The following is a 26702-nucleotide window of genomic DNA, read 5'->3' as shown; positions in this document are numbered from 1 at the left end:
CTGTTCAGGGAAGAACGGCTCAGCTGCAGGGTCCCATAACAACCAGCAGAGGGCAGCCTCGAGCACCTGCAAGCTCACCTCGCCTTGACTATTGACCAAGCAAGGGGGAATAAATGGGCAAGTTTCCCCCGCTGTAAACGTCTTGTTTTGCAACCTGCGATTCTTAAAAGACATTGCTTAGCAAGCCCCCAGAGCGGTTTCCACCGGTGAGGGTGCTAAAAGTGGCAATGACAAATCGTTACTATAATAAGCCTAATAACAACATCTACCAAGTACTGACCATGGGCCAGTTCCTAGCGGCATTAGAATGACGCCGCCTGCTGGACATTTCTGTCCGCCTCTACAGATTACACCACCTGATGCACGCATAGAGCCCTCAGGAGGTACTGGCACTACTCTAAACATTTGGAATCCCCGCAATAACGCTATGAGGCGTACTAGGATCATCATCCCCATTTGACAGATGAGGACACTGTTCTGAGGTCACACGGCTTGCTGGGGACCTGGAGGGGATCGGAGCCTGAGCCCTGGGGGGCGCAGAGTTCTGCCCTCTCCCCTGGGGGGCAGTTCTGGGGAGCCTGCCTCCACCCTGCACTGGCCTGTGACCCCTGCCACCTGGGCTGCAACAGCCCCTGCCCCCTGGGACTCCCCCATGGCCATTAGACCTCCTAGAGGAAGTTCCCCGGAGTGCATTATGATCACAGTAGTGGCAAGCCCATGCTTTCATCGTCATTTCAGGTTGAAGAGAAGCTTCAGGAGGATTCCAGAAGGAAATTGCTCCAGCTACAAGAAATGGGGAACAGAGAGAACCTCATTAAAGTCAATTTGGAAAGGGCAGTAGGTCAGGTAGGCCAGCTCCAGAGCCCCCTTTAGTGGCCCACGTTCCCCATGGGTTTTCTGCCCCCAAGCCGCTGGTGGGGGTGAGTGAGGAGGACATTGGCCATGGTTGTATTCTCCCTTTTATCCCGGAGGAGAAGCCGAGTGTGGCTTCTGCATCCCAGGCAACACCTCGAACAGGCTTCTCCTGCTGGGAAGCTGCCCACACAAGCAGTTCCCTGTCTGAGACCCAGGCAGCCCATCCGGGCCCCATGCCTGCCCCAGTTAACCCGCCGGGCGGCTCCCTCTGGGGAAAAGTTTGAGCCTCTTGATTCCATGGTGCTCTTAGTACTTTCTTCCTCACATTTTTTGTCTTGACATTTAGCATGATCTCGCTTCCTCCAGATGTCACAGTCAGTGTCCTTAAGGAAACAAAGTAAGACCCCAGAATGTCAGAGCACTCGCTTGATGGGGAGGTCCCTAGGCAGGGTGGTGAGCAGGCTCTGAGAGGCTCATCTAGGGGTTACCATTCCTCTAATACTCTGGCTCCAGGTGGCCCAGTGACCTTTCCGCTTATGTGTGGTACAGATGTGAGGGCCAGAACATGCAAACAAGACTTCCCCAAAGGCTAAAGGAGAGCAAACGGGAAGCCAGAATGGAGGCACTGACCCTCCAGAATATGGCGCTCCAAGGGCAGCCCACCTTGGACTTCTCCCCAAGGGGCTCTCTCCTGGCAACCACAGACAGCTCCAGGGGACCCAAGAACGTTTTATGTGTATATATGTGTTTGTGCTTTTGTTTTTCTGGGAAGGAGGGTCCACCATGTCGCCCATTGGATTCTCAGAAGGGTCTGTGAGCCACCAAGAAAAGTTAAGAACCACAAGCCTTAAAGGAGCCCTCTATCCCACGAGGCCCAGCTCCCAAAGCCCTTCTGAGCCTTCCCGGGCCGCGTGACCTGGGCTTTGTGAGAGGCACACACAAGTTAAATAACAATGCTGACCATTGGGCAGATCTTAAAGCCCCTTCAACAAATGTCACCCCCCAGTGTCATCTCTGCAGGGGGCCAGCACAGAGCAAGGGCAGAAAGCCTGCCAATCTGGGCCTCCCTTTGTGCATCTGGAGTAGCCCCTCACCCTTCCTGTGCTCTGCAGCCCCCAACACACACCTGATTTGAAGGCACGATCTGTGTCACTTGCCCAAGTACCATGGCTCTGGTTATGGCTCTGGGGAGAAGTCTTTGGGAGGACCCTCAGAGACAGAGATTCCTCCAGGTCTAGACCCAAGAGACAGAGGATGAGCCCTGTCTCTGCCACCTTCCCATCCCACCCCCCGTATTTCCATGGCCCTGCTCCCCGTCTGAGATTCTGCACCTCCCCAGGCAAGTGGCTCCAGGACTGAGCCCTAGAATGAGGAGGACCTGTCCCCGAGCAGTGCTGTAGGGTGCCTCTGGTGGTCATGGAGAGCCATCATTCACTGGGGCCTCTCTACATAACCTCTTCCTCTTCCTGGGCTAGTTAGGACCCTCCCCTTGGCCGTGGGTCTAGAGGACGGCCTGGAATGCCTCGAGGCACCCCCCAGTCGGCTTGGGGCTGCCTGATTGCAGGGGCATCCTTGGGAGATTCATTATTCCACTGTTGGGTTCCCAGAACTCCACAGTATATAGTAAACCCTGCATATTAGGACCTTTTGATTTTTAAGTTGATTCAGTGGCATTTATGGTCCCTTCAGGGCTCTGTTGTATTTATTTATTTATTTATTTATTTATTATTTTTGTTTTCTGTGTGTGTTTGTTTTCTTTTTTCTTTTGTTTATTTTTTTAATTTTCAGGGCTCTGTTTTAGAGTCGATGACCACATTTTGCCAGTGAACCAAAAACCCAGGCCGTGTTGGTAAATTCTCAGAGAAAGTGGGGCTTCTTTGCCTCTCACTTCTCCTGGAACTGGACACCTTAAACTTGAACTTCCTGTGTGCCCTGATTTAATTTAACTGTGCTGTTTCATCAGCCGTAATCTGAAAACACCAGCGCCCAGGCGGCACTCAATAAAAGCCGGTTGAACCGGAGTAGAGGACCCGGGTTTGTGACAGATGTCTCTGCATACAAGCATCCGATGAATATGTATTGAGCGCCCACTCTGCCGGGCATCGTACCAGGCTCTGGAGAGACAAAGACAATAGACACCGTGTTCAGGACACGTATGGTTGGAGGCCCAGGATGGCAGAAGGGAGCACGTTGTCCTTCTCGCCGGGCATCCGGGCTGATGACACCATTTACTTCGGCTGACAGCCTCAATATTTATTTCACAGTCTGGTGCCAACTTAACAATTATCTCAGAGCGCTCCCGGCCCCAGACATCCCACTGGATAATTGGCAGCAAGTGGCTCTTCCGAGGTCACCAGACGTGTGTGCCCTGACCACGTGGGTCGGTTGGGTTGGGCAGGCAGACCTAAAAAGTAATTAAAACCCGCTGTTCTGTTCTCTTCTGTCAGCACTGCCCCTTCCAGTGAGAGGTGAAGATTTTCATGACCCACGATGACCATTAGCAGTGCGCGGACCCTCCTCACTCCTGCCCCCCCCCCCCCCCCCCCCCCGCGCCGCAATTGCCACACCCAGGCTTGCGGGGGCCCCCTGCCGGCCCTGCTGACTCTGTCGCCTTCCCTTTGTGCTGTAGCTGGAGCATTTCAGAAGTCAAGTCATCAAGGCCACCTACGGACGGGTGAAGCCGTTCCTGGACAAGCCCATCACCGATCAACAGGTTTGTCTCACGTTGTCACTTCCTCCTCCAGAGACCTGGGACTCCAGACACTGGGAGCATATGCTTCTGTGTTTTGTTGGTGGTACATATTTTTCACACTGTTGCTACACCATAAAGATTTGTTTTGATTTTATGGGATTTCCTGGCTTTTAAAGTAAAAGCCAGTTAAGCTCCCTTGAAATGTTTCTGTGAAAATCAAATTAAACCACTCAGGCCTATTTCTGGTCTCCAGACACACACATTTACCCTTCGTTAGCACCTTAAAAAAGGGGGGGGGGGGACTGCCTCTCTGTAGACGATGCATTCTCACTTCTTCCTTCTGAAGGGAAGAGATGGTAATGGGGGTGGACCTCTGGCCATAACGATTGCCTGGTCATTCTTCCGATTTTCTTTCCAAACCTCTGCATCCATGCAAATGTGAGAAGACACACCACAGGCCTCTCTCATCGGCTGTGGGCACTGATCTGCTCTTCATGAGCCCACAGCATCAGGCTCCGTGTTACAAATCACTGCTACTATGCAGAAGAATCTAGAACAAACTCATGACAACATTACAGACCTTTGGCTCTTAGCCATCTCAGATCCTGGGAGACATGTCCTGGGGACAAGAGCCGATGTCCTTCTCCAGAGCCATCACCAAGACACATCAGGGCCTCCCTGCTCAGCTGCGGACCCAGGAGTTTGAATTATGCTCCCCACTCCCCTCCCAGAGCCACGCTGTCCTGTAAATCTCTCTTTCCTTTTTCTCACCAGCTAATAGAGAAGATTACCCAGGTCACTGAGGACAACATCAACTTTCAGCAGAAAAAATGGACGCTGCAGAAGGAGACTCAGCTCAGCAATTCCAAACAGGAGGCAATCACAGAGAACGTTGAGAAGCTGAAGGCATCTTTAGACAGCTGCCAGGTGGCCTCTCTCGGCTTTTTACAAATGCCCCCTACGTCTCTTTCTTGTGCTGCTGGTTTGGGAAATTGCCCAGCGTTCATGGAGCAGGTCAGGCAGAAATGCTCTGCTCTCTTTTGTCCTTTTCTCTTGTCGGAGAAATCTGTTTGGGAGCAGAAAACAAAGAGCCTCAAAAAAATGCCTCCAGGTGAATTTGGTGTGGCCAAGGAAAAGAGGCCTGACACACTCCTGGTATTGATTTGGGGAGACCCCAGACCCCAGCAAAAAATAAGTCCCCTGTTACTTCCAGAGAAACCAAAGAAATATCCAGGCTCTTTATTTGCATTATTTTTTTTTTCTTGGCCCAGCAGTGGAAAGGCTATTGTTTTGGGGTCTTTTTCTTTGTGCCTCTTTTGCTTTTGACTCTGGAGGAGACAGGCCCAGAAGTCTGCCTGAGCCCCCGCGGCTCCCACACTGAAATAGAGCCTTCCAGAGCAGGCAGCTGCTTCTGCTTTCTCTGGAAATAAGCAGCAACTATTCGGGGAGCCCATGCAAATGCTGGCTTGTCAGCACTCTTTGAAATCAGGAAACCCCACTTGCTGACCAACTGATGCGTTGATCTCAACAGGAATTTTGATGAACAGGAGTCGCCAAACTTGGTTCCCATTGCCGCCAGGTATCCTTGGCAATTTGGCTTTGGAACTGCAGATACCTAAAAGTGGGGTCTCTTTGACCATCCAAAGTCCAAATTAGAGTGCAAAAAAACAAAAAACAAACAAACAAAAAAACAAAGCTGCCCCCAAAGGAAGGTAAATACAACGGAGCCATCCCAGTGCGTCCGGCATGTGGGCATCATCTGCCTCGGAGCAAAGGCGAGGGTGCTGCTCTTGGGTGCCATCTCTGGCCACAGGGTCTGGGCACCTCATGACCTCGTGTCTTTCCAGGCTTGCATGAAAATGTCCTGCTGTAGCAAGGACCTGAAGAAGGAGGTGGACATGCTTCAGACCCTTCAGGTGAGCCCACCTGTTTCAGGGCTCCAGAAGGTGGTGCTGGACATCCTGCGCCTGTCGCTGTCCTGGCTGGAGGAAACAGAGCATCTCCTCCAGGACGTCGGGATCCAGTTATCCAGCTCGGACACAGGTTAATGGCACTTTTCTTTTTCCTCTCACATAGTCCCATGACTCTAAAATGTCGCGTTGAATCTTATCATGGTGGGACATCTGTTGAGGAAGGCTTCTTAGGTATGTGGCCAAGTATTCCCTTCTGCAGACTTTCTTTGAGAAGTGATTTTTTCCTTGGGGGTAAAAAAAAAAAAAAAGTGAGACATGATCACTGAAGAAAAATGAGACGTAACGCAAGCAAAAGGAAGATTAAATCAAAATTATGCTAAGTAGTTGCTCAGAAGCAACTACCAATATATATATATACATATATAATTTTTAATAGACTTTTTTTAGAGCCGTTTTAAGTTCACAGCAAAACGGAGAGGAAAGTACAGGGACTTCCCATGTACCCCCTGCCCCTCCCACGTGCCCAGTGCCCCCCCCCCCCCGTTATCAGCATCCCCCACCGCAGTGGTACATTTGTTACAGTTGGTGAACCTACACTGACACATCATTACACCCAGAGACCATGCTTCACAATTGGGCTCACTCTCAGCATTGCACATTCTGTGGGTTTGAACAAAGGTATCATGCACGTATCTACCACTATCATATCACACAGGAGAGTCTCATTGCCCTAAAAATCCTCCGCTCTCTATCTACTCATCCCTCCCCCAACCTCCAGCTCCTGGCAACTACTGATCTTTTTACTGCCTCCATGGTTCTGCCTTTTCCCGAATGTTATGCTGTTGGAATCATACAACCTTTCAGATTGGCTGCTCTCACTTTGTAATACGCACTTATGTTCCCTCCATGTCTTTTCATGACTTGATAGCTCAGTTCTTTTTAGCACTGAATAATTGTCTGGACGGATCACTGAATAATTGTCTGGATGGTTTATTTATCCATCCACCTAGTGAAGGACATTCTTGTTGCTTCCAGGTTTTGGCAATTAGGAGTAAAGCTACTGTCACCACCCGCATGCAGGTTTTTGTGTGGGTAAAGGTTTTCAACTCCTTTGGATAAATACCAGGGGGTATGGTTGCTAGAGCATGTAGTAAGAGTAGGCTTAGTTTCTAAAGAAATCGCCAAACTATCTTCCAAAGGGCCTGCACCATTTTGCATTCCCACTGGCAATGCACGGGAGTTCCTGTTGCTCCACATCCTTTGTCAGCATTTGATGTTGTCACTACTGTTATAGTTCAGATGTAACTTCCACAGCATTTTCCCATGGAAATAGCTCTATGATTCTTACTCTCTCTTGCCTCAGTTTCCTTATGTGTAAAATGAGGATAATAAGGAGTACATACCCCTTGAGGTTGTTGTGAGGATTAAAATGTATTGGTATATGTAAAGTACTTAGAGTTGTATCTGGTACAGAGTAGGCACTACCTATACATTTTTAAAAAAAAATTTTTATCATGGACATTTAAGTTGTTTCCAGTTTTCCATACTTACAGATAATGCTGAAGTGAACACTATCAAACATATACCTACTCACCTTACATTTGTCATCTTAGAGGTGGAAGGACATTGAACCACTTCCATTCAACAAAGACTTATTGCATGCCTACTAGACATCAGCACACTGGGCGCCTGGGTGGCTCAGTCGTTAAGCATCTGCCTTCAGCTCAGGTCGTGATCCCAGGGTCCTGGGATCGAGTCCCACATCGGGCTCCCTGCTTGGCGGGAAGCCTGCATCTCCCACTCCCCCTGCTTGCATTCTCTCTCTCTCTCTCTCTCTCTGTCTGTCGAAAAATAAAAAATTAAAAAAATAGACAACAGCGCTGTGTGGGGCAGAGATGTAGTGGGGCCAGAAACAGGTGGAATCCTGGTCGAGAGTGTATGGGTGTTAGCTGGAAAATTCCTCTAGCTTTATGTACATTTGAAATTTGCCATACTAAAATATTGAGGGGAAAACAGGCACTATTCCTGTCCTCAAAGACCTTGTGGTCTGGGGAGGGGAGGGTGGGAACAAATTGAAAAATCACTCACACATAAAACTTTAAAGGTGACAAGTGCTACAAAGAAGACATGCAGAACTCTGACCTGGTCAGGGAGGGCAGGGCATCTGCAGGATGCACAGGAGTTATGATGCATAGGAGTTATTTGCCAAAGAGGGGAGGGGAGAAGAAGGGAGGGGAGAGAATTCTGGGCAAAAAGAGTTGCATGGCAGTGGGAGGGGAGCATGAAGAACACAAGGGACTGAGAGAAATGGGGATCAGAGGTGGGACAGGGCTGGCAGGAAGGTCAGCAGGGGCTGTGCCGTGTGGGCTTGCAGGGCCCTCCTAAGAAATTCTGCTTTAACCTAAGAGCAGTGAGAAGCCAATGAAAGACTTTAAGAAGGGAACCGGTGGGACGGGTTTGCTTTTGGAGATAATCCTCTTGGCTGTGAGTGGAAAATGCCCATCACAGAGCACCAGAGAACCAGTTAGGAGGCTGTCACAAGAGATGGATGGTAGCTCCAGGGCAGGAGTGGGACAGAGAAAGAGAGAAGTTTCTCAGGCATTTAAGAGGTAAATCAACAGGCTTCGGTAGTGGAATTGGATGTAGTTAGAGGGGAAGTGACAGAGAGAAAGGGGTCTACAGACCTCCAGGTTTCTGGCTTGTGTAAAAGGACAGACAATGCTTCCTTCACTAAAATCCAGAATAAGGAACACTGCATGAAGACCAGGTTTGAAAGACGTGCCCGTGAGATATTCAAGATGAGGTGCCAAGGATGCAGCTGTCGCCCTGTATGTCTAGTCTGGAAATAGACATTAGTGTGGTGTATCTCCAGAACCCGGAAAAGCGTGTGCCACATAGTGGGCGCTTAATAAATAACTATGGGAGGGATGGATGGGGGGATGGGGGGATGGGTGGGTAGATGGTGGGTGGAGGAAAGGATGGATGGGTGGATGGGTGGTGGGTGGACGGATGGATGGACGGATGAATGGATGGGTGGATGGTGGGTGGATGGGGGGATGGATGGATGGGGGGATGGGTGGGTAGATGGTGGGTGGAGGAAAGGATGGATGGGTGCATGGTGGGTGGATGATGATTAAAGCCATAGGTGTGAGGGGCGCCTGGGTGGCTCAGTCGTTAAGCGTCTGCCTTCGGCTCAGGTCACGATCCCAGGGTCCTGGGATCGAGCCCCGCATCGGGCGCCCTGCTCAGCGGGAAGCCTGCTTCTCCCTCTCCCACTCCCCCTGCTTGTGTTCCCTCTCTCGCTGTGTCTCTCTCTGCCAAATAAATAAATAAAATCTTTAAAAAAAATTAAAAAAATAAAGCCATAGGTGTGAATGCTCTCACTTAGGAAGAAAGTATATGAGGGAGAGAGCCCAGGGCTACACCTTGAGGAACTCCGACATTTTGAAGATTGTTGCTACACCTCGCCAAGTCACCCTTCATAGAATGACTTTGACATTCTTATAGCAATAAATGAGAATAGAGGAGTGATTTTCACCTCTGATTATTCAACATCCCTAGCCATGATTTCTCCAAAGTAGTCCTGAAGGTGGTGTAAAGTTCTTTTAAAAAGAAGGCAAAAGCAAAAACAAAAGCAAGTTTAACTTCTATAACTGCCTGCCCCTCTCCAGACCACACAGTGGCTCCCCAGTCCCAGTGTTACTGTTGTAATCTTGGCAGTCTTGAGCAAACGTGAAATCAGGTAACACATGGATCACAGTGCTTGTTGTTCTTCAAGATTAGAACTAAAACAAAGACCGTCATCTCTATCCTAGTAATAGTGGGACCAAGTTATGTGTGCACCATCCCCTCCCCATGTCCAAGACCATTTTAGTCATTGTAGCTTATGTCCATAAATCTAGTCATACATGTTTTCATAAAGAAATGTGGATTATAGAGTTAAGTTTCAGGCCAGCGATTCCAGAAAGACTGACAAAGAGTCATTTCAGGCAACATTTCTCAGACCTGCCATCTCAGGCGCAGAGTCCCTCCTATACTAATATGCGCTATGAATCTAGAAAAATGGAATAAAGAATGCCGTGTTCCCAAAACACGTTTCTCCTTTTTTGCTGTCCTCACCTGCATCTAATATCTTTTGGAATAATGCTCTGTGGAACACCTGTGAGGAAAACACAGACCATATTCTGTAATCACAACTACTTGGTTCAGAGAAGTCAAAGAGGAAGCATGGAGGGTAATAACAGAAAGGTCAGTGAGTAGGGCCCATCCTTCATTCATTCGGCAGGAGAAGTTGATGGTAAAGGTATTTTTCTCTTCCAGTAAAAGCAGTAGTATGGCAAGGTCCCAAAAGACTAAAAGAAAGGAGTGAGCTAGAGAATTCCCTGTATTCTCTGTGGTAGGCACTACTATATACCTCATTCCTAACACAGAACCATCTACACACAGATGGCAGCCGCCATGGTAGTGATAGTGAGGATGGTGAAAATGGTGAGGACGATGATGATGGTGGTGAAGATGATGACAGTGGTGAGGATGATGATGATGATAATGGTAAGGATGGTGGTGGTGAAGACGGTGATGGTCGTGATGATGCTGCTGATGATGGTGAGGACGATGATGATGGTGGTGAAGATGATGACAGTGGTGAGGATGATGATGATGATAATGGTAAGGATGGTGGTGATGAAGACGGTGATGGTCGTGATGATGCTGCTGATGATGGTGAGGACGATGATGATGGTGGTGAAGATGATGACAGTGGTGAGGATGATGATGATGATAATGCTAAGGATGGTGGTGATGAAGACGGTGATGGTCGTGATGATGCTGCTGATGATGGTGAGGACGATGATGATGGTGGTGAAGATGATGACAGTGGTGAGGATGATGATGATGATAATGGTAAGGATGGTGGTGGTGAAGACGGTGATGGTCGTGATGATGCTCCTGATGATGGTGAGGATGATGATGATGGTGGGGAGAATGACGATGATGGTTGGAAGGATGATGATGTTGGTGGGAGGATGGTGATGGTGATGGTGACAATGAGGGTGGGGAGACGGTGGTGATGAGGATGATGATGGTGGTAGTAGAGGATAATGGTGATAAGTATGACAATCATGGTAGTGACCAAATGGTGACGGTGGTAATGGTGAGGAGGAGGAGGATGGTGGTGATGTTGATGGTGGTGGTCATCATTCACTACTGAGCGCTTCTATTCTAGATGCTATTCCAAGCATTTCCATACATCATCTCAGTTCATCCTCACAACAACTCTGTGAGGCAGGTACTGTTATCCTCATTTTAGAAATGAAGAAAATGTCTCAAAAAACACTTTTGTGAGTATTCCAGCATGATAAGGAGATTCAAGGTACTTCACATAACTGAGGCCAGCGGGGGGTCCCCAGTCATTCACCACCATCCACAAACACTCCTAAAGGCCTTCTGTGTCCCCAGTTTCCAAGAGAAGGGCTGGAACTCTGGTTTATTTAAGCTCCTCCTGGGAGTTTATCACTGTGTTAGACGTTTTATAGGCGTTGTATATTTTTATCCTCCCATTATCCCAATAAGCAAGGTAGTATTATTGTCTTTATTTTTCAGGTAAGGAAAACGAGTCTCAATGCATTAAGAAACTTGCTCAAGGTCACACAGCTGGTACCTGGTAAGGTCAGGAGTCAAACAAGTCATTGTGATCCTAATACCTGTGTTTTTTGTTCCTGTGACCCCACACTCTCTCTCTGAAGATCCAGAGAGGTACCAGGTACATGCCCAATTCCCAGAGGACAGATTCTGTCATCAACTTGGGCAGAGAAAGAGCTAAGAGTGCTCACTCCCCAAGGTGAGCTGCCTCTCTGATGAGCCTCTCTGAAGGCTCATTTGCAGTCCCCAACAAAATCGTTCTGAGCATGGGCTTTGGAGACCAGCTGCCAAAGTTTGAATCTCAACCGTGCACTTATTAGTTGTGTGAGCAGGTTGCTTGACTTCTGTGCGCCCCTGTTTTCCTGTTCATAAAATGGGGCTAAGATCCCAACACTGAGATGCATGCACCAATCGTGGAGCCTGGGCCACAGTAGTCTTAACAAACAGAAGCTGCCATGATCGCCAACCTGAACTATTTGTTGACCTAATTTGACCCAAACATGGGTTGGATAGGGTATACGTGTAGGCAGTATAGCTTGATTTATTCACACTGAGGTAACTTGACCTGCAACCTCCCATCTCCATTTGGCAGCAAATGAGATTTTCTTAGCCATGAGCACTCAGTTGGGTTGCACCCAAAAGAGCCCTTCCCAGGTCTCCTTCCTAGAGTCATGACAAGGGGCCGAGTGTCCCAACAGCCAAGTGGTAGATCTGGGATTCAGTTCAGATCCCTCTGATCTCCAAGCCCCTACTCTTAACTACCATACCACCTGCCTTTTCCGGTACTGTCCTAAGAGGTAAAGCACACCTAACAGCTAGGTTTGTAAATCCTGAAATAAATCCCCCAGGGAATGCAGGTCGAGTAATGTAAAGGGGAACTATTTGAAGTATTGTTGGCTAGCATCCTAAGGGACCCAGAAGGTTCGTGTTGCCACTAAAGACCTGACTGGTGAAGGATTTGCTGTGTGGTCCAGCTGGGAAGATGTGAAATGTCTAAAGAGGGACCTTGAAAGTTAGTCCCCACTCCTCCTGCCTGGTTTCTCGGCTTGTTTTGATAAAGGAAAGAAAGGACTGCATTTTTTCTTGCAAGGTCGTTGTTTGTGTCTATTTCTGCAAGACTTTGTTACAAATAAAAGGCTTCCCAGCATGCACAGAAAAATCACTCTCTCTCAGACGTCCAAAATACACAGCATTTTTAAACGAAAAAAGGAGATTATAATACAATATGCATAGTGTGCTCCCATTTCTTTTTTTTTAAGATTTTATTTATTTAATTGACAGAGAGAGAGAGAGAGAGAGAGAACACAAGCAGGGGGAGTGGGAGAGGGAGAAGCAGGCTTCCCGCCGAGCAGGGAGCCCGATGCGGGGCTCGATCCCAGGACCCTGGGATCATGACCTGAGCCGAATGCAGTCGCTTAACCAACGGAGCCACCCAGGTGCCCCAGTGTGCTCCCATTTCTAAGTATCAGTATCCAACCAAAAGAAAAATCTGAAGAAAAAGACATGCAAGTGTTGGGAGCATTATCCAGCATGGTGGGATTACATAGGACCTTTGCTTTCATTTGGTCGTTCATCAACTATTTGTTGCAGGCCTACTGTGTGCCGGCCTGGGAAGCTAGAGCAGTGAACACTTTCCACGTCGTGGATGTCTATAATGTTTGGACTTGTATAATAGACACATAACTTTTGTAACCAGAAATATAATGAAGAATTGCTTCTCAAGAAGAGAGAAATCCCATTATGATTACAGCTCATCATCGAACCCAGACATGTGATCGCACTCTCCCTCTTCCCCTTCAACATTCTTGAGTCCTTCCTCTCTCTAATCCTCTCTGAATCCTACTCATGCTTTGCTCGTTCCCCTTGGGTTCCTGGGTCACAGACTGAATCCCAAGTTAGCCACCCCAAATCCATGTGCTCCTAAAGTTCATGCCAGCCTCACCCAGGCCACCTCCCCCAACGCCTGCCACCTTGATACCCTCACAGAGCACCTCTCCTGATAAACCCTTCATATTTGCCACCCCAACCCTTATTCACAAGCCTCCAGTCACTTGAAAGAGAATGATAGACTGAGGTCTGGATTCTGATCCTACCACTTAACCAGCTCTGTACCTCAACCTTGCTGAGTTTCTGTTGCCTCACCTACAAATGCAAACACATTTCCTTGCTGGGTTGTTTATAACGATGAGAAAGTATCACGTGTAAAACTCCTGGCATGGTGCCTGGCACACAGCAGGTACTTAATACTCGGTAGCTATTATTATATTACTGCTCTACTCTTGCATGCTGGAAATTCTCTGAAAGTTGCACGGCCAGGGAGCAAGGCTCCAGGCATGAACATACTCAGCTCTCTTCCTTTCTCTCTCTCTCTCTCGACCATCTTTTCTCCCTTCCCTCCAAACTCCCACTGTATTCTCACTGCTTTCTCCAGATGCAGCCCTTCCCTCCCCGTGTCTCCCCTTCGCTGTCCCTTCCCAGGGAGCCTGTGCACAAGGTCCAGAATTATGGCTTCCTTCTCTGACACCTACAGCCTTTCGCTCCCCCTTATTCCTCCTCTTGCCATCCAACACGCCTCTCAAGAGGGCAATCCTTCCCTGGAACCTGCTGCATCTTTAGCTCTCTTTCTAGTACTGACACTCCCGTCCCACCTATGATCTTGAGGAAGTGTGCTACGCCCTCTGTCTTCATGGCAAGTGTCCTGCTCTATCTTTGCCTCCTGGCTTTGCCCCTGCATGTCACTGACACGGAGCCCTCCTACACTGACAGGCCCGCCGTCTTTCTCCAGCCTGTGTTCTCGCTGGCGCACCCAACGCTCTGGGATCTCTTCCTGGAAACACTCTCACCCCTTGGCTTTCCTGGGACTGGCGTACCCTGCCCATCTCCGGACCTTCTCCGTTTGTTTTCAGCAGCCCCTTTTACCTATTCCTGCCCCTACCCGAGTGTCTTCTCCAATGCAGTCGGTGGTCCCCCCTCTCTCGTCTCCTTTCTCATGAAGAAAGTCTCCATCCAGGTACTTCAACAACCCCCCCCCCATGGCAGCAGTGGCCAAGGGGACACCTCCACATCCACGCTGCCAGGAATGGTAGTGCAGATTCGGTGCCACATAAGGCAGCAGGTGGGACCCCTGGCCAGGGCCACGTCCACCAGGAAGAAGGCTGCACCTTCCTAATCTCACAAAGACCATGGGTGGGCCGGGCTATTCCTGCTCTCCGCCAACCACCCCTCCTGACAGTCCTTTCGGTACCTCAAATTCCACATGTCTGAAACCGAGCTTGGCGGCTCCTCCCTTCTCCCCAGGCCCCACACCACCCAACCTGTCTCTTCTGTCTGACAGCGAGGCCACCGTCCAACCCCTAGAAAGAGCTTTCTCTCTCTCCCTTTTATCCCAATTTCTCCCACCCTATTTTAGAACTTCAGCACTGAAGATCTGGACGTCCGTGGGCTCTCAGCCTCTAACCTGCAGCAAGGGAGCGGGCCACTGGGAGACACCCAGCAATGTCTGAAGACATTTTGGTTGTCACAGCTGGGGTGGAAGGTGCTCCTGGCATCCCACAGTGTACAGGATGCCCCCCCTCCAACAAAGAATTGCCTAGCCCCACCTATCAGTAGAGCTTCAGTTAGGATACCCTGCTAGTCCCTTCGCCTCTAATTCATCCCAGCTATTTTTCTGAAAAATCTTTTTAAAAAGCAAAACAACAAAACACTTCATCAAGGCAGTTCATTGCTCCATCGGCAACTGAAGTCACAGTGACTCAGACGCCGGCATCACGCTGACTTGAGCCCAAGGCCTGGTTCGGCCATTGGCCAGCCTTGTGGCACTCGGCCGTCACAGGTCCCAGAGCCCAGCTGCCTCACCTGTCACACAGGGGCATGATTAGGTGATACAGTAGGGTGATGCATTGACCGCCTGGCAGAGAGCCGGGCACACAGCACATGCTCGGCACACTTCAGAGATGTTTAAATCAAGCCTGCACTTTGTAGTGTAGCCCTGCCACAAACTGACCCAACCTTCCGCGCCCTGCCTCACACCATCCGTGCGGCCCAGTTAAGCGCGGCACCCTCACGGGATACGTGCTGCCTTTCCCCAGCTCCCCACCTGCCCCCCACCACCATGTTAGTTTCCTGTGCCTGCTCTCGCAAGTACCACAAATGCAGGGTCTTATTCACATATGGTCCTGGGAGCCAAAAGCCTGAAATCAGCGAGGGTGTGTCAGCGAGGCTGGGTCCTTCTGAAGGCTCTAGGCAAGGATCCATTTCTTTGCCTTTCCAGTCTCTAGAGCTTTATTCCTCACATTCCTTGGCTTGTGGCCCCTTCCTGCATCCTCAGAGCCAGCAGCGCACCATCTTCCAGGCTCTGTTTCTCTCACGTCACCTGTCCTCTGTCTGTCTGGAGTCAGGTCCTTCCATGGGATGATACTGGGTCCACCCAATAATCCAGGCTAACCCCCCACATCTCAAGGTCCTTAACCTGATGACATCTGCAAAGTTCCCTCTGCCCCGTAAGGTAACATTCACAGGCTCCAGAGACTAGGACGTGGGTATCTTTGGCAGCCACCATGTAGCCTGGCATGCACATCTTCTGTTCAGAAATGCCCTCCCCTCCAACTCTGAATTCTGCCTACCCGGCAGTGCCCATGCCCAGTAGCTCCTTGGCCAAGTAGCCTCCTATGATCCCTCCAGGCTAATGACCTCTCCTCCTCTGAGACTCTCACTTTCCCGCACTCCGTCAACAGTCACTTACGTGCTACGTGGAGCCACTGCCTATTTCCCATCAGTTAGACCCCATGCCTCACACTGAACCTTGAGAAATAGCTTCATAGCATCAATAGCACCCCCTGCCCGTCCCCCAACACTCAGCTCATGGCTTTGCACCCAGGGGACATTTAGGCAACAGGTGCTCTGTTGGTGGTTTCATTTTCTACCTTCAAAAAGAAACTGGATTTGAGCCCATTCAAGGCTGACCAACCATTTTAAAAACACCCATTGGATGGCAACTCATGTCTTCTTGTTGGGGGGGGGGGGCCTGTTGCCCGCATCCACCTGCGAGCAAGCTCTGTTACCACGTTATTTGGAAAGCAAAGGAGGTGAATCGAATTGATACTTACCTTCTTGCTTCTCTTTTCAAGGATTGTCTTTGTACCTGGAATATCTGCTGGTATATTATAAAAAAATTACAAGCCAAACCCAGGAACTTCAGGTAATATTTTAACTTTGAAAGTTCATTTCAGCTCCTCCTTGGCGTTTATATAGCACTGTGCATTTTAACCCTGTTTTTTCTCTGTTAATTAGTCAGTCCACATTCTCCGAGATGTGACATGATATCTCCGTTTGACACAAAAAGATTCAAACAGGGTGGCTAAGATCTCCCAGGAGGGCAAGGGCAAAGACAGGATGCTTGTTGTCTTCTGTCAAAATTATCAGAAAGAGGGACGCCTGGGTGGCTCAGTTGGTTAAGCGGCTGCCTTCGGCCCAGGTCATGATCCCGGGGTCCTGCGATCGAGTCCCACATGGGGCTCCTTGCTCGGCAGGGAGCCTGCTTCTCCCCCTCTCTCCCTCTGCTTGTGCTCTCTCTGTCAAATAAATACAATCTTAAAAGAAACTATCAGAAAGACTTAAATGCCATCAGATCTTGAGAATTATGCTTGTTAAATACACAGCTACCCCCAGTATGGGGAGCAGGATTACCAGAAGTTACGTGATGTCCACATTTTAGAGGCAAATGATCCTTAGGGATTGTATTGGTAGCTATTGTCATAACAATGCTTTGTAATAAACACCTACAAAACTTTAGTGGCGTTCCACAATTACTGTTCACTGCTCACATGTCTGGGGTCAGCCACTAGGTGGGTACACCAGTCCTGGACAGGCTTGCCCAAGTGTCCGGCTGTTGGCTGGCCCTTGACTGGTCTAGGCTGGCCTCAGCTGGAGGAGCTATACTCTGCTCCACCTGTCTCTCATCCTCCAACAGGCTAGCCTGGGCATGTTCCCACGGTGATGAGGAGGTACAGGAGAAAAAGCAGCCCAGTCATGGAATGCTTTTCAATTCTCTGCTGTGTTAACATCCCATTAGCCAAAGTACGTCACATGGCCGAGTTTCAGTGTCAAAGCAGCATATGGGTGGTCCCCGCAAGGTACATGGCCAAAGACATGGTGGAGAGAGGGTGAAGAATTGGGACCACCATCATGATCCACCCCACAGACCATCTCGTCCAGCGGTCGACAGACTTTTCCTAAAGCGAAGGGCCAGATGGCCAATATTTTAGGCTCGCAGGCTATACAGCGTCTGTCACACCTACTCAGCTGCTGCTGTAGAATAAAAGCAGCCAAGGACAATATGCAAATAAATGAGCATGATGGGCGTGGCTGTGTTCCAATAAAACTTTATTTATAAAGATTGGCAGTGAGCCAGATTCAGCCTGTGGACGGCACTTTGTCAACCCCTGATCTAGTCCATTCTTCTTATTTTACGGATATGAATATCGAGCCTCAGAGGCTAGGTGATTATTTCGATGGCACACAGCTAGTTGATGGAAGAATCAAGACAAAAGCTCAGACCTTCTGACCCTAGCTCACTGCTTTTTCTCTTCCCCTCAGCAAATAATAACTAATAATTCTAGCTGCCATTAACTGAGCACCTACTCTGTGCTAAGCACTGTGCTAAAAGCTTTCCATCACGCTCTCACTCAGTCCTTACTCTAAGAGGCAGATACCATTATTATCCTTATTTTCTAAATGAAGAAGCATTTTCATTCAGAGAGAAGTAGAGCTGAGATTCTTTCTAGACCGAGAGTCTGAGTTCTTACCTGCTCTACTCTACTGGTTCACTACCAGAAACTAGGCTAAGCATAGTTTTTCTGTGTTTTTAAGAAAGTTTTGTGTAAACCTTTGTACCCCCAAAGGTAAAGAACTTGTAAAAGAAAAATGTTGACATGACTCCTTTACTTAGTCCTGTTTCCCCCCCCTCAGCTTCAGTTTCCTTTCCTCTCGTTTCAGATCAAGATCCACAGTTCTCAGGAAACTCAGCAGTCTTTCATGCAAGAGAAGCTGCGGGAGCATCTGGCAGAGAAGGAGAAGCTGAATGAGGACAGGCTGCAGCAAGAGGAGAGGCTGAAAGCCAGAATCAAGGGGCTCATGGAAGAGAAGGCGGTAAGGCGGTCCCTGTCATTTTCTTTACTCCTGGAAACTGATAGAATGGCCTTTTCCGAAGGCAGGTACTTGGGAGAAGAAATCTCAGCAACTCCTTGTTTTATGCTATGGAAGTAAATGAATTAAATAGGTGAGTAATGTTGGAGGAATTAACATGAAGCTTGAATTCTAAAACTCAACTTGAAACAGCAAACTTATTGAAATTCCCAGAAATGGTACCTTATTAGCTCAGATACCACAGTCAATTTACCAAGTTCGAGTCATTGCTGCCGGTCCTGGTTTGTAACTGACAGACTGTCTCTAAGTGCACGCAAGACCAACTTCACATTATTTTCATCTTCTGCTCTCTCTTGATACATATCATAGGAAACAAATAGCCAAGATTGGTACTTGCTTTTCTAAAAACCAAGCCAGTTACAAGATACTTTGCAGCAGCACCTCTCAAACTTAGAGGTGCCCAGGAAGCACCTGGGGAGGCTGTTAAAATGCAGATTCTGACTCTGGAAGGCCTGGGGCAGAAACTGGCATTCTGCATTTCCAACCAGCTCCCAGCTGGTGCTGAGAGCACAGGTCTGCAGACCACATTTTCAGCAGCAAGTCTTGGAGGAAGATTTTCCCAAAGTTACCTGATAAGCACCACCTGGACACTCGTTAAAAATACAGATTCTCAGGCCCCAGCCCAGACCCACTACATCAGAATCTCTGGAGAAGGCCAGGAAACAGCATTTAATGAACCAATTCTCATCTTTGTCCAAGAGTCGGCCCTTTTTGATATTCAGGGACTGCCATGAATTTTTAACTACTTCATTGCCACCACCCTAGATCCGTGGCTCAGGACTTAGGCTGCGCTTTTGTCACTTAGGAGATTAAACTGTCCTAATAATGCCTTACCCCTCTCCTCCCACCCCCACCCCCAGGTTCAGCTCTAATTGCAGTGAGGGTGTGGCTGGGACTGTAAGTGCTCCTGGCTGGTTCCAATATGCAGCCATGGTTGAGAACCACGGCATGCTGTCCCGGCTCCCACCCATCTGGAGACCACAGCCCCAGATCTGCTGGACCCCCCTCCTCCCCTGAGGAGGGCTGCACCTGACACCCTCTCCACCTTTCCTCAGTCGCAGCTGCGTAACTTCTGGCTTGGACCCCCCCTCCCTGTCACACGCACCAGCTCTGCAGAACTCTCTGCCTCGTTCAGCCCCTGAGTCATGCCCAGTTATCTGAAGAAATCTCTCTCCTCCTTCTACCTCTTCTTCTGTTTGCCCCTTTCTGCTTTTTATGAAGGAAAAAACTAAAAAGGGAACACTAAAAATTGCATGTGGTCCCCTGAAGGCAGTATTAACGATAGCCTTCAATCAGGGTGAGCCCATTTTGAAGGTCAATTTGACGTGGAAAAAGCCAGTGTCATTCAAGAGAGGAAAACAAAACCAGAAAGAACTGGAAATCTTCAAAGTCCTCACAAAGCTCTCCACCTGCTTCCTTGCTCCTCCCTGACTACCCTCTCCCTTTCCAAATGTCTTATTTTACTTTTAATTTGGGGTTGACTTTTTCCACTGTGGGTATGCAGCATTTCAGCCCCACCGTGTTCAATGCCAACTTGGGCACCAGCCTGGACCTCCCAGATGCCCATTTATAACCTCGATCCTGATGCAGACAGGATCCTGAAGCCAGCCTTGCAATTCCCCTTTAAACAGAATGAACCTTAGTGCACACCACCCCACGAGGAGAGGAAAGCACTATCAGGTACCCACCCAGACAATACCCTGCTCCCATGGTCATTATTATCCCATTGAGGGTCATCACTCCCCAGACACTTGGTAGATCAACTTGACCTGAGGGACTCAGCTGAAAGTACTGTCCGAGACTTAACAACACGGGTCCCAATTTTATTTTTATTTTTGTAAAGATTTTATTTATTTATTTGAGAAAGAGATAGAGCACAAACCGGGGGAGGGGCAGAGGGACAGAGAGAGAGAAAGAGAGAGAGAGAGAGAGAGAAGCAGACTCCCCGCTGAGCATGGAGCCTGACTCGGGGCTTGATCCCAGGACCCTGAGTTCATGACCTGAGCCGAAGGCAGACGTTTAACTGACTGAGCCACCCAGGAGCCCTGCGGGGGTCCCAATTTTAAATGAACCTTCCTTACACCATAAGACACCATCACCCCCACCCTTTCTAAAAATACATGTGTCAAAATTCATTAATTAAACTCCTTCTCATGAATCCTGACTCATTTGAGGACTGTTTGAATAGTAAGAATTTCTAGATTGCTTTATCAAGCTAATCCTTTTTTATTATGAACTATTAAAAACATGCACTTAACTTGTGCACACACTCATGGTTTAGATCGGGGTCAGCAAACTTTTTCCATAAAGAGCCAGAGAGTATTTATCTTCAGTTTCGCGGGCCACGCTGCTCTGTCGTGACTGCTCAGCTCTGCTATTTGGTGCAAAGGCAGTCATAGGCAATCTACAAACAGTGAGCAAGGAAGTGTTCCAATAAAACTTGAGTTACAAAATGCAGACAGCAGGCCAGATTTGGCTGATAGGCCATGGTTAGCCAAACTCTGGCTTAGAAAACAGGCTCTCGAGTCAAATGGACCAGGACTCGAATCCCGGCTCATGTGATTTGCTAGCAGATTTGGCAGATTCCTTAGTCCCTCTGAGTCTGTTTCCTCCTCTGCAAAATAGAGATCACAGAAGAAATGACTGACCCTTCTTAAGGAACGGTGATCACGTGCCAAGTGGTCTGTGTTCAGCCTCTCACCTGCCCCTCACATTCACCCAATGCAGGAAGCACTTTTATCGTCCCCATTGTACAGATAGGGAGACTGAGGCTTCTATCACTTCTCACCTTCCTAGGGTCATGCACCTGGAAAGGCCCAACCTGGGGCTCTGATCTGGGCCTGCCCGCTCTGGATCCCTTGCTCCTCGCTACCCACAGTCTCCCCCATGGGGTTGTTGTAGGAGTAAAGAGCTAGCCTGTGTAGTGCCTGGCACAGAGTCCAGATTCCTGTCATGGTAACTTTGTCTATTAAACAACAGTCATTGACTTTCAGGCTTTGGAGGAAAGCATTACTCAAGAGAAAAACAGAGCAAAAGAAGCATTAGAAGAAGAACAGAAGAGAATCCAAGAGCTGGAGAATCGTTTCGCCCGCCAGAAGAAGGTATGCTGCTGGGGGAGACAGAGTCAGCCTGAGCACAAATCAAGGTCACGTACCCAGGGAGGACCAACCTGGGGCTCTGAACTGAGCCTGCCCGCTCCGGATCCCTTGCTTCTGGCTGCCCAGTCTCCCCCGTGGGGTTGTGGTGAGCAGCGAAGGGCTACCAGTGTAGCTCCTGGCACAGAGTCCAGGTTCCTGCCATGGCAACTATGTCTATTAAACAGTGGCCATTGGATTGCAGGTCTGGGAGGAAAGCATTACTCAAGAGAAAAACAGAGTGAAGGAAGCATTAGAAGAAGAACAGACCAGAGTCCAAGAGCTGGAGAATCGCTTAACCCACCAGAAGGAGGTATGCAGCTGGGGGAGATAGTCGGCTCGAGCCCAAGTCGGGCTCGCGGGCCATGTGGAAGTGAGCTGTCCTTGGGAGGGTCCGGCTACTCTGGGAAGCAGTGGGGCTCAAGGAGAGAGCCCCGGAGTCGTAACCTTGACAGCTAGTGGGAAAAAGTGTAAACCTGCAGACGTAGCTAGAACTTGAGAGACAAGTTGGGGCTGGTGACACAGCATCTTCTGCACGGAGATTGTGTCCCGAAGCACAGACGGGGAGGAGGTACAGGGTCCTGGGGCTTCAGGGTTGTGTCAGTCCTCCCAACAACATCCTAAAATCACCCAGCCTTCAGCTCTACCATCAAGGAATTTTGTACAGACCAGGGTAGTCCAACCCAGTGGTGATGCCTTGGCCTGGCAGAAAGTTCTTCCTTTAGGTTGAGCACAAGAAAACTCTTTCTCCCAGAAGAGCATCAATCCCCCACCGGCCTCCTGGGCCCCTGCAAGACCTGTCCACCTCCTTATCCACATAATAACCTTTTAGAGGCTTAAAAATGAGACATCTGCTCCTCCCAGACCTGAATGCCCTTCTTTCTCCTGGAGCCTGGCCTTGGTCCCCTCCTCTGGCCTGCTCTGTTCTCCAGAAGGCACAGACTGGCAGCTCACTGGCTGAAAGGGGCCTGGGGACATGTTACGTTTGGCCCCCAAGTATTTTATTTTGAATTCATAACATTTACTTAAAAATCCAGATTTCCATCCTCTCCTGAAAAGTCAGAAAATCTGGCCCCATTTCCACTTGGCAGAAGTGGATGGGAGCTCAACCAAGCAGCAGGGATTTCCCACCGTCCCCAACATTCCCTGTTGCGTTCAACGCAGCCCACTTCCTTGCTGGCATCTGTCTGGCCCCTGCTGACATCTGAGTTTGCAACCCGTGCTCTGTTTCTTCCTGAAGTGCGGCGGCCAGAATCGGCCCCGGTTCTCCAGCCATGGTGGCCCAGGGCAGGACTCTGCTCCCCTGTTGAAGATTTTGCACTTGTACTGACGCTCCCAAACCAACTTTGGGGAGCGCTCTATGACATCGTCGGCGCAAGCTTGCCTTGTGGTCACCCTTGGACCTCGGGGTCTTTTTCACATACTGCTCTCATGAGCTCTTGCACCCCGAGGCAGCACAGAGGGGTGAAGAGTGCAGGCCTTGCAACCACGTGAGAAGCAGGTGCAAATCCTGGCTGCACGACCTACAGGCCTCAGCAGCTCGCTCAGGACCCTCCTCCTTTTGGGGTGGCTGCAAGGGTCAGCAGTCATGTGCAGTGAAGCATTTGACCCAGAATTGCTGCTCGGTCAGTGTAGCTGTTAGAATTGTCACAAGCCCTTTTCTCCCTATCGACCCCCTCCCCATCCTCACTGCCCAGAGGGAAGTCCTCGCCCACCCACCGCTGCTGGAAAGACAAGGAGGCGGGCCGGGCAGAGCCCGTGTGGTCCCACCTGATCCAAGGAGGGAAGATGTTTATGTGCTGGGTGTCACCTGGGGTCACCTGTACGGCTGTGCTCGGCGGCCTGGGTAAACAGTGTCACTGAGGCCTGGCCCTGAGTTATCTCTCCAGGGGTGCTGACAAGGAACAGTCTCCCAAGGGTTCACGGGGGCCAAATGCCACCGAGAGGTCAACAGCTCAGCTCGAGGGCCCGGGGCAGGCCCTTGAATTTAGAGATGTCGAGGTCATGGGGGACTTCAGGAGAGAGATTTAAGGAAGAAGGTGTGATGGGGTCAGCCTTACTGCAGGGAGGAGCTGTGGCCCGGTCACCCCAAGCCTCTCCCAACAGAACCTCTCTGTGGTTTCTTGACGGGGAAATCTGAGATAAAAAGTCCCAGGCACAGACTTTAATCAACCTCAAACGGTTATTTGATTTTTCTTTTTATTAGGCTTTCTACCACGTTATCAGATGAATCTTTAAGGGCAACAGAATGCTAGGTTGTAATGCGAGTTTTGAGGTAACGTTAGAGGTGAACTCCCATTACCTGCCCGGGAACTTGGGAGCAGAGCAGCGGAGGGGGCCGGGGCCCGTGTGTGTCGAGTCTTGCAAGGACAATCTTCCCCTTAGTGCCCCTCTCAGCAGCAAAGGAGCTGTCGAGAGCAAAGTCGTGAGTGTAGATGCGAGATCAGAGGCAGCAGAGCTGACCCTAAGTCACTGGAAAGTGCTCGGGAGTCTCTTCCACAAATTACAGGAAACCCCGACCCCCCCTCGAATGTTCAAAAGCAGTGTGCCAACTCCCATGATGCTACTGTTCTTCTGCTTTCTTTAAGGCTGCTATTGGGATTTTTTTTAAATGACTTTTCACTACAAAATAGATAGTATTTCAGCCAGGCTCATCTGGGCAGGCTAATCTGGGACCCTAACCACGGGTTATAATGGAAACCATGTTCCAAGTTCCAGACATCTTACTGTCAAGCTGGTGCTTAGAACTCAACCCATTTGAAAGCTTGCGTGCCCTTTCTTGCAGGGACTAGAAACAGGGGCCTTGGGGGCAATTTCTATCCTTTGCGATTGGCGTTAGCCATTTACTTCCTAAATAAAATTCCTTGAGCACGAGCACCAGACCACACTTTTCCCCATACGCCCACTCCGAGCTCCACGTGTGAGGTTCACCCCCACCCCTTCTAGAAATTGGTATGTTGCGGCTCATGAGTTTAATATACTGTCCGCATCTTGAAACCTGGTTCTCTTTAGGAGATTTATTTTAATAATAGGATATCCATTATTAATGAGATTCTTCTCCTCATCAGAGCGACTGCCTGGCGCAGTGATAAGAGCTCGGGCTCCAAAATAAGACAGACCCGGCTCCCTCTGTTCACATGCTCCCTGCCGAGGGCCTCCGGATGCAGGCCATGGGTCGTCCTCGGCACAGGGCTCAAATCCTGACCTCACCTACAACAAACTGCATGACCCCTGGGCCTTCCACAACTTTCTGTTCCTCGGCTTCCTCATCTACAAACTGGGGCCACTAACTCGTCTGCTAGGGTCACCGTGATAGGGTTCACTTGTGTGTGATGTGTTGGCCGTGGGCCCCGTCAGGGATACTCACCACCCCCCAGCGTGGGAGCTGCTACCCCTATTAGTAGTATGGCCAGAACGAGCAGTTTCCCCCCCGAAATGCGCAGGCAACCGAAAAGACTGGTCGTTGATTTTCAGGTTTTGGAGAGCAGCATGGCCCATGAGAAAAGGAAAGCAAAGGAAGCTTTAGAGACAGAAAGGAGAAGAGTTCAAGATCTGTAGAACCACTTGACCCAACAGAAGGAGGTACGAGGAGCAGAGAGATAAATGGGCCGTAGCAGCCAAAACCCCTGTGGAAGGAGCTCCGAGGCCAGACAGGAGGCCATGGTTCTACGCCCCAGTGGAGAATATGGCAGGCCAGTGGGCAGGTGCTGGGCGACACTTCCGTGGGAAGTGGCCAATGTCGAGTACAACGCCCTAGTTGTATGACCTAGGGCAGGTCACTTAACCTCCGGGGCCTCAGTTGCCTTCTCTGTTAAAATAGGCAGGGTAACAGCCCCTGCCTGGCAGGATTAAATGAGTAAATAGGCAGAGGACTTAGACCTGCACCTTGCACGTAGATGGCCCTCTACGTAAGCATTCCCCGCCCAGCCACCGAAGGCAGAGAGATGCGCTCCAGGAGAGAACCCTTGGGTTGGGGTCTGGGTCAGTCCCTCAGCCAGCACCTCCCTCCTCCTAACGGAAAGGTACTTATGACACAACCCAGCACAGGCGCTGTAGAAAGACACTCGCTCCCAGCTCTGGTCTCCTGGTTTCATAGACCTTTTATAGAGACACAAAGAGTCGTGGAGTAAGATGGCATAGACCAGTACATGACAAGCTCACATAGCAGTCCCACGAGTAAGTGCCAGAGATCCGGAGTGGATGAGAAGTGCACCCTCAGGGAGAGGGTGACAGTGGTCTGGGCAGGCCCGAGCGCCACGCCTGGGGAGCGCTGGAGACGTCCACCTCTAGCCACCTCCACCAGCCTGGGGACTGGGCCCACCAGCCACACCGGCCTGGAGTAGTCATGGAAGGCAGGCCTAAGGCTGAGAGGAGGGATGTCACTCAGGTTAACCCAAACACCCCAACCACCCCCCCTCCCCGCGAGAAGTCAAAGAAGGGCTCTCAGGAGCTGGAGGCCAGGGAGAGAACTCAGTGACCTGTAGTGGCAGCTCCGTGAGCTGGGCTCCAAGGCCGCAGGGGCCATAGACATGGGCTGGCCCTCAGGGAACTCCCAGAAACAGAGTACTGACTCCATGAATTGTTCGATTCTGTTTCATTCATCCACCCGCAAATGCTTCCCGAGCACCTAGCATGGGCCAGGCGCTGTTGGGCATTGGCAACACCACAGCGCAGTCCTCCCAGAGCTTCCACTCGAGGCTGAGGGACAGACACCACATAACCAGGGGCACACACGGGAACTCCAGGGCCACAAGCCTGCGGGGAAGATCAAAGGGGTGGGCTAGAGAGTGGCCACAGGCAGGGAGGGCCTCTCTGAGGAGGTGACACTTGAGTGAGACCTGGAAGGGAGAAGGAACATGAAGGGAACATCTGGGGGGGAGAAAATGCCACTGGGTAAAGTGGCCCAGCTGCAGAGGACAGGGACCTCCCTCAGCTGGAGGGACGGGGGCAGCGGTGTGAGGAAGGAAACAAAGCTGGAACAAGATGAAAGCCAGAGGAGGGGTCCGGGGAAGAAAGCCGGAGGGGGACGCAAAGGCAGGAAAGCAGGAAAGCTTGGTAGGCAAAAAGTGCCAATTCTGGTTCAAATCCCAGCTCTGCCCCAACATGCTGTTTGACCCTGGGCAAGTGTCTTGCCATCTCTGTGCCCCCATCCGTAACGTGCGTGTAGTGGCAGAACCACCCTAGACGTTTGTCGTGAGGAGTCAGTGTATTCATTATGAAGTACCTGCCCAGCTGAGGTCGGCGTCCAGGTGGGGTCGGGAGGAT

The 26702-nt window shown here is 49.9% G+C and overlaps 1 protein-coding gene across 1 annotated transcript in view; it reads left to right on the top strand.

The window, feature by feature from the left end:
• The window catches only part of FHAD1 (forkhead associated phosphopeptide binding domain 1), a 122225-nt gene that overhangs the window by 61390 nt on the left and 34133 nt on the right, over positions 1–26702 (top strand). Inside the window, 9 exon segments of the mRNA XM_088022606.1 lie at positions 739–846; positions 3485–3568; positions 4322–4474; positions 5395–5590; positions 16227–16297; positions 18094–18246; positions 21297–21404; positions 21643–21750; positions 24912–25019. Of these exon segments, the coding sequence (XP_087878732.1) occupies positions 739–846; positions 3485–3568; positions 4322–4474; positions 5395–5590; positions 16227–16297; positions 18094–18246; positions 21297–21404; positions 21643–21750; positions 24912–25019 (1089 nt within the window).

Source organism: Eumetopias jubatus, unplaced genomic scaffold (assembly GCF_037043125.1).
Source record: "Eumetopias jubatus isolate StellerSeaLion01/CBP00866 unplaced genomic scaffold, mEumJub1_p1.0 scaffold_4, whole genome shotgun sequence".
Classification (NCBI taxonomy): domain Eukaryota; kingdom Metazoa; phylum Chordata; class Mammalia; order Carnivora; family Otariidae; genus Eumetopias; species Eumetopias jubatus.
Note: the sequence above shows the minus strand (reverse complement) of the source record. Positions and strands in the feature narration are given on the sequence as shown.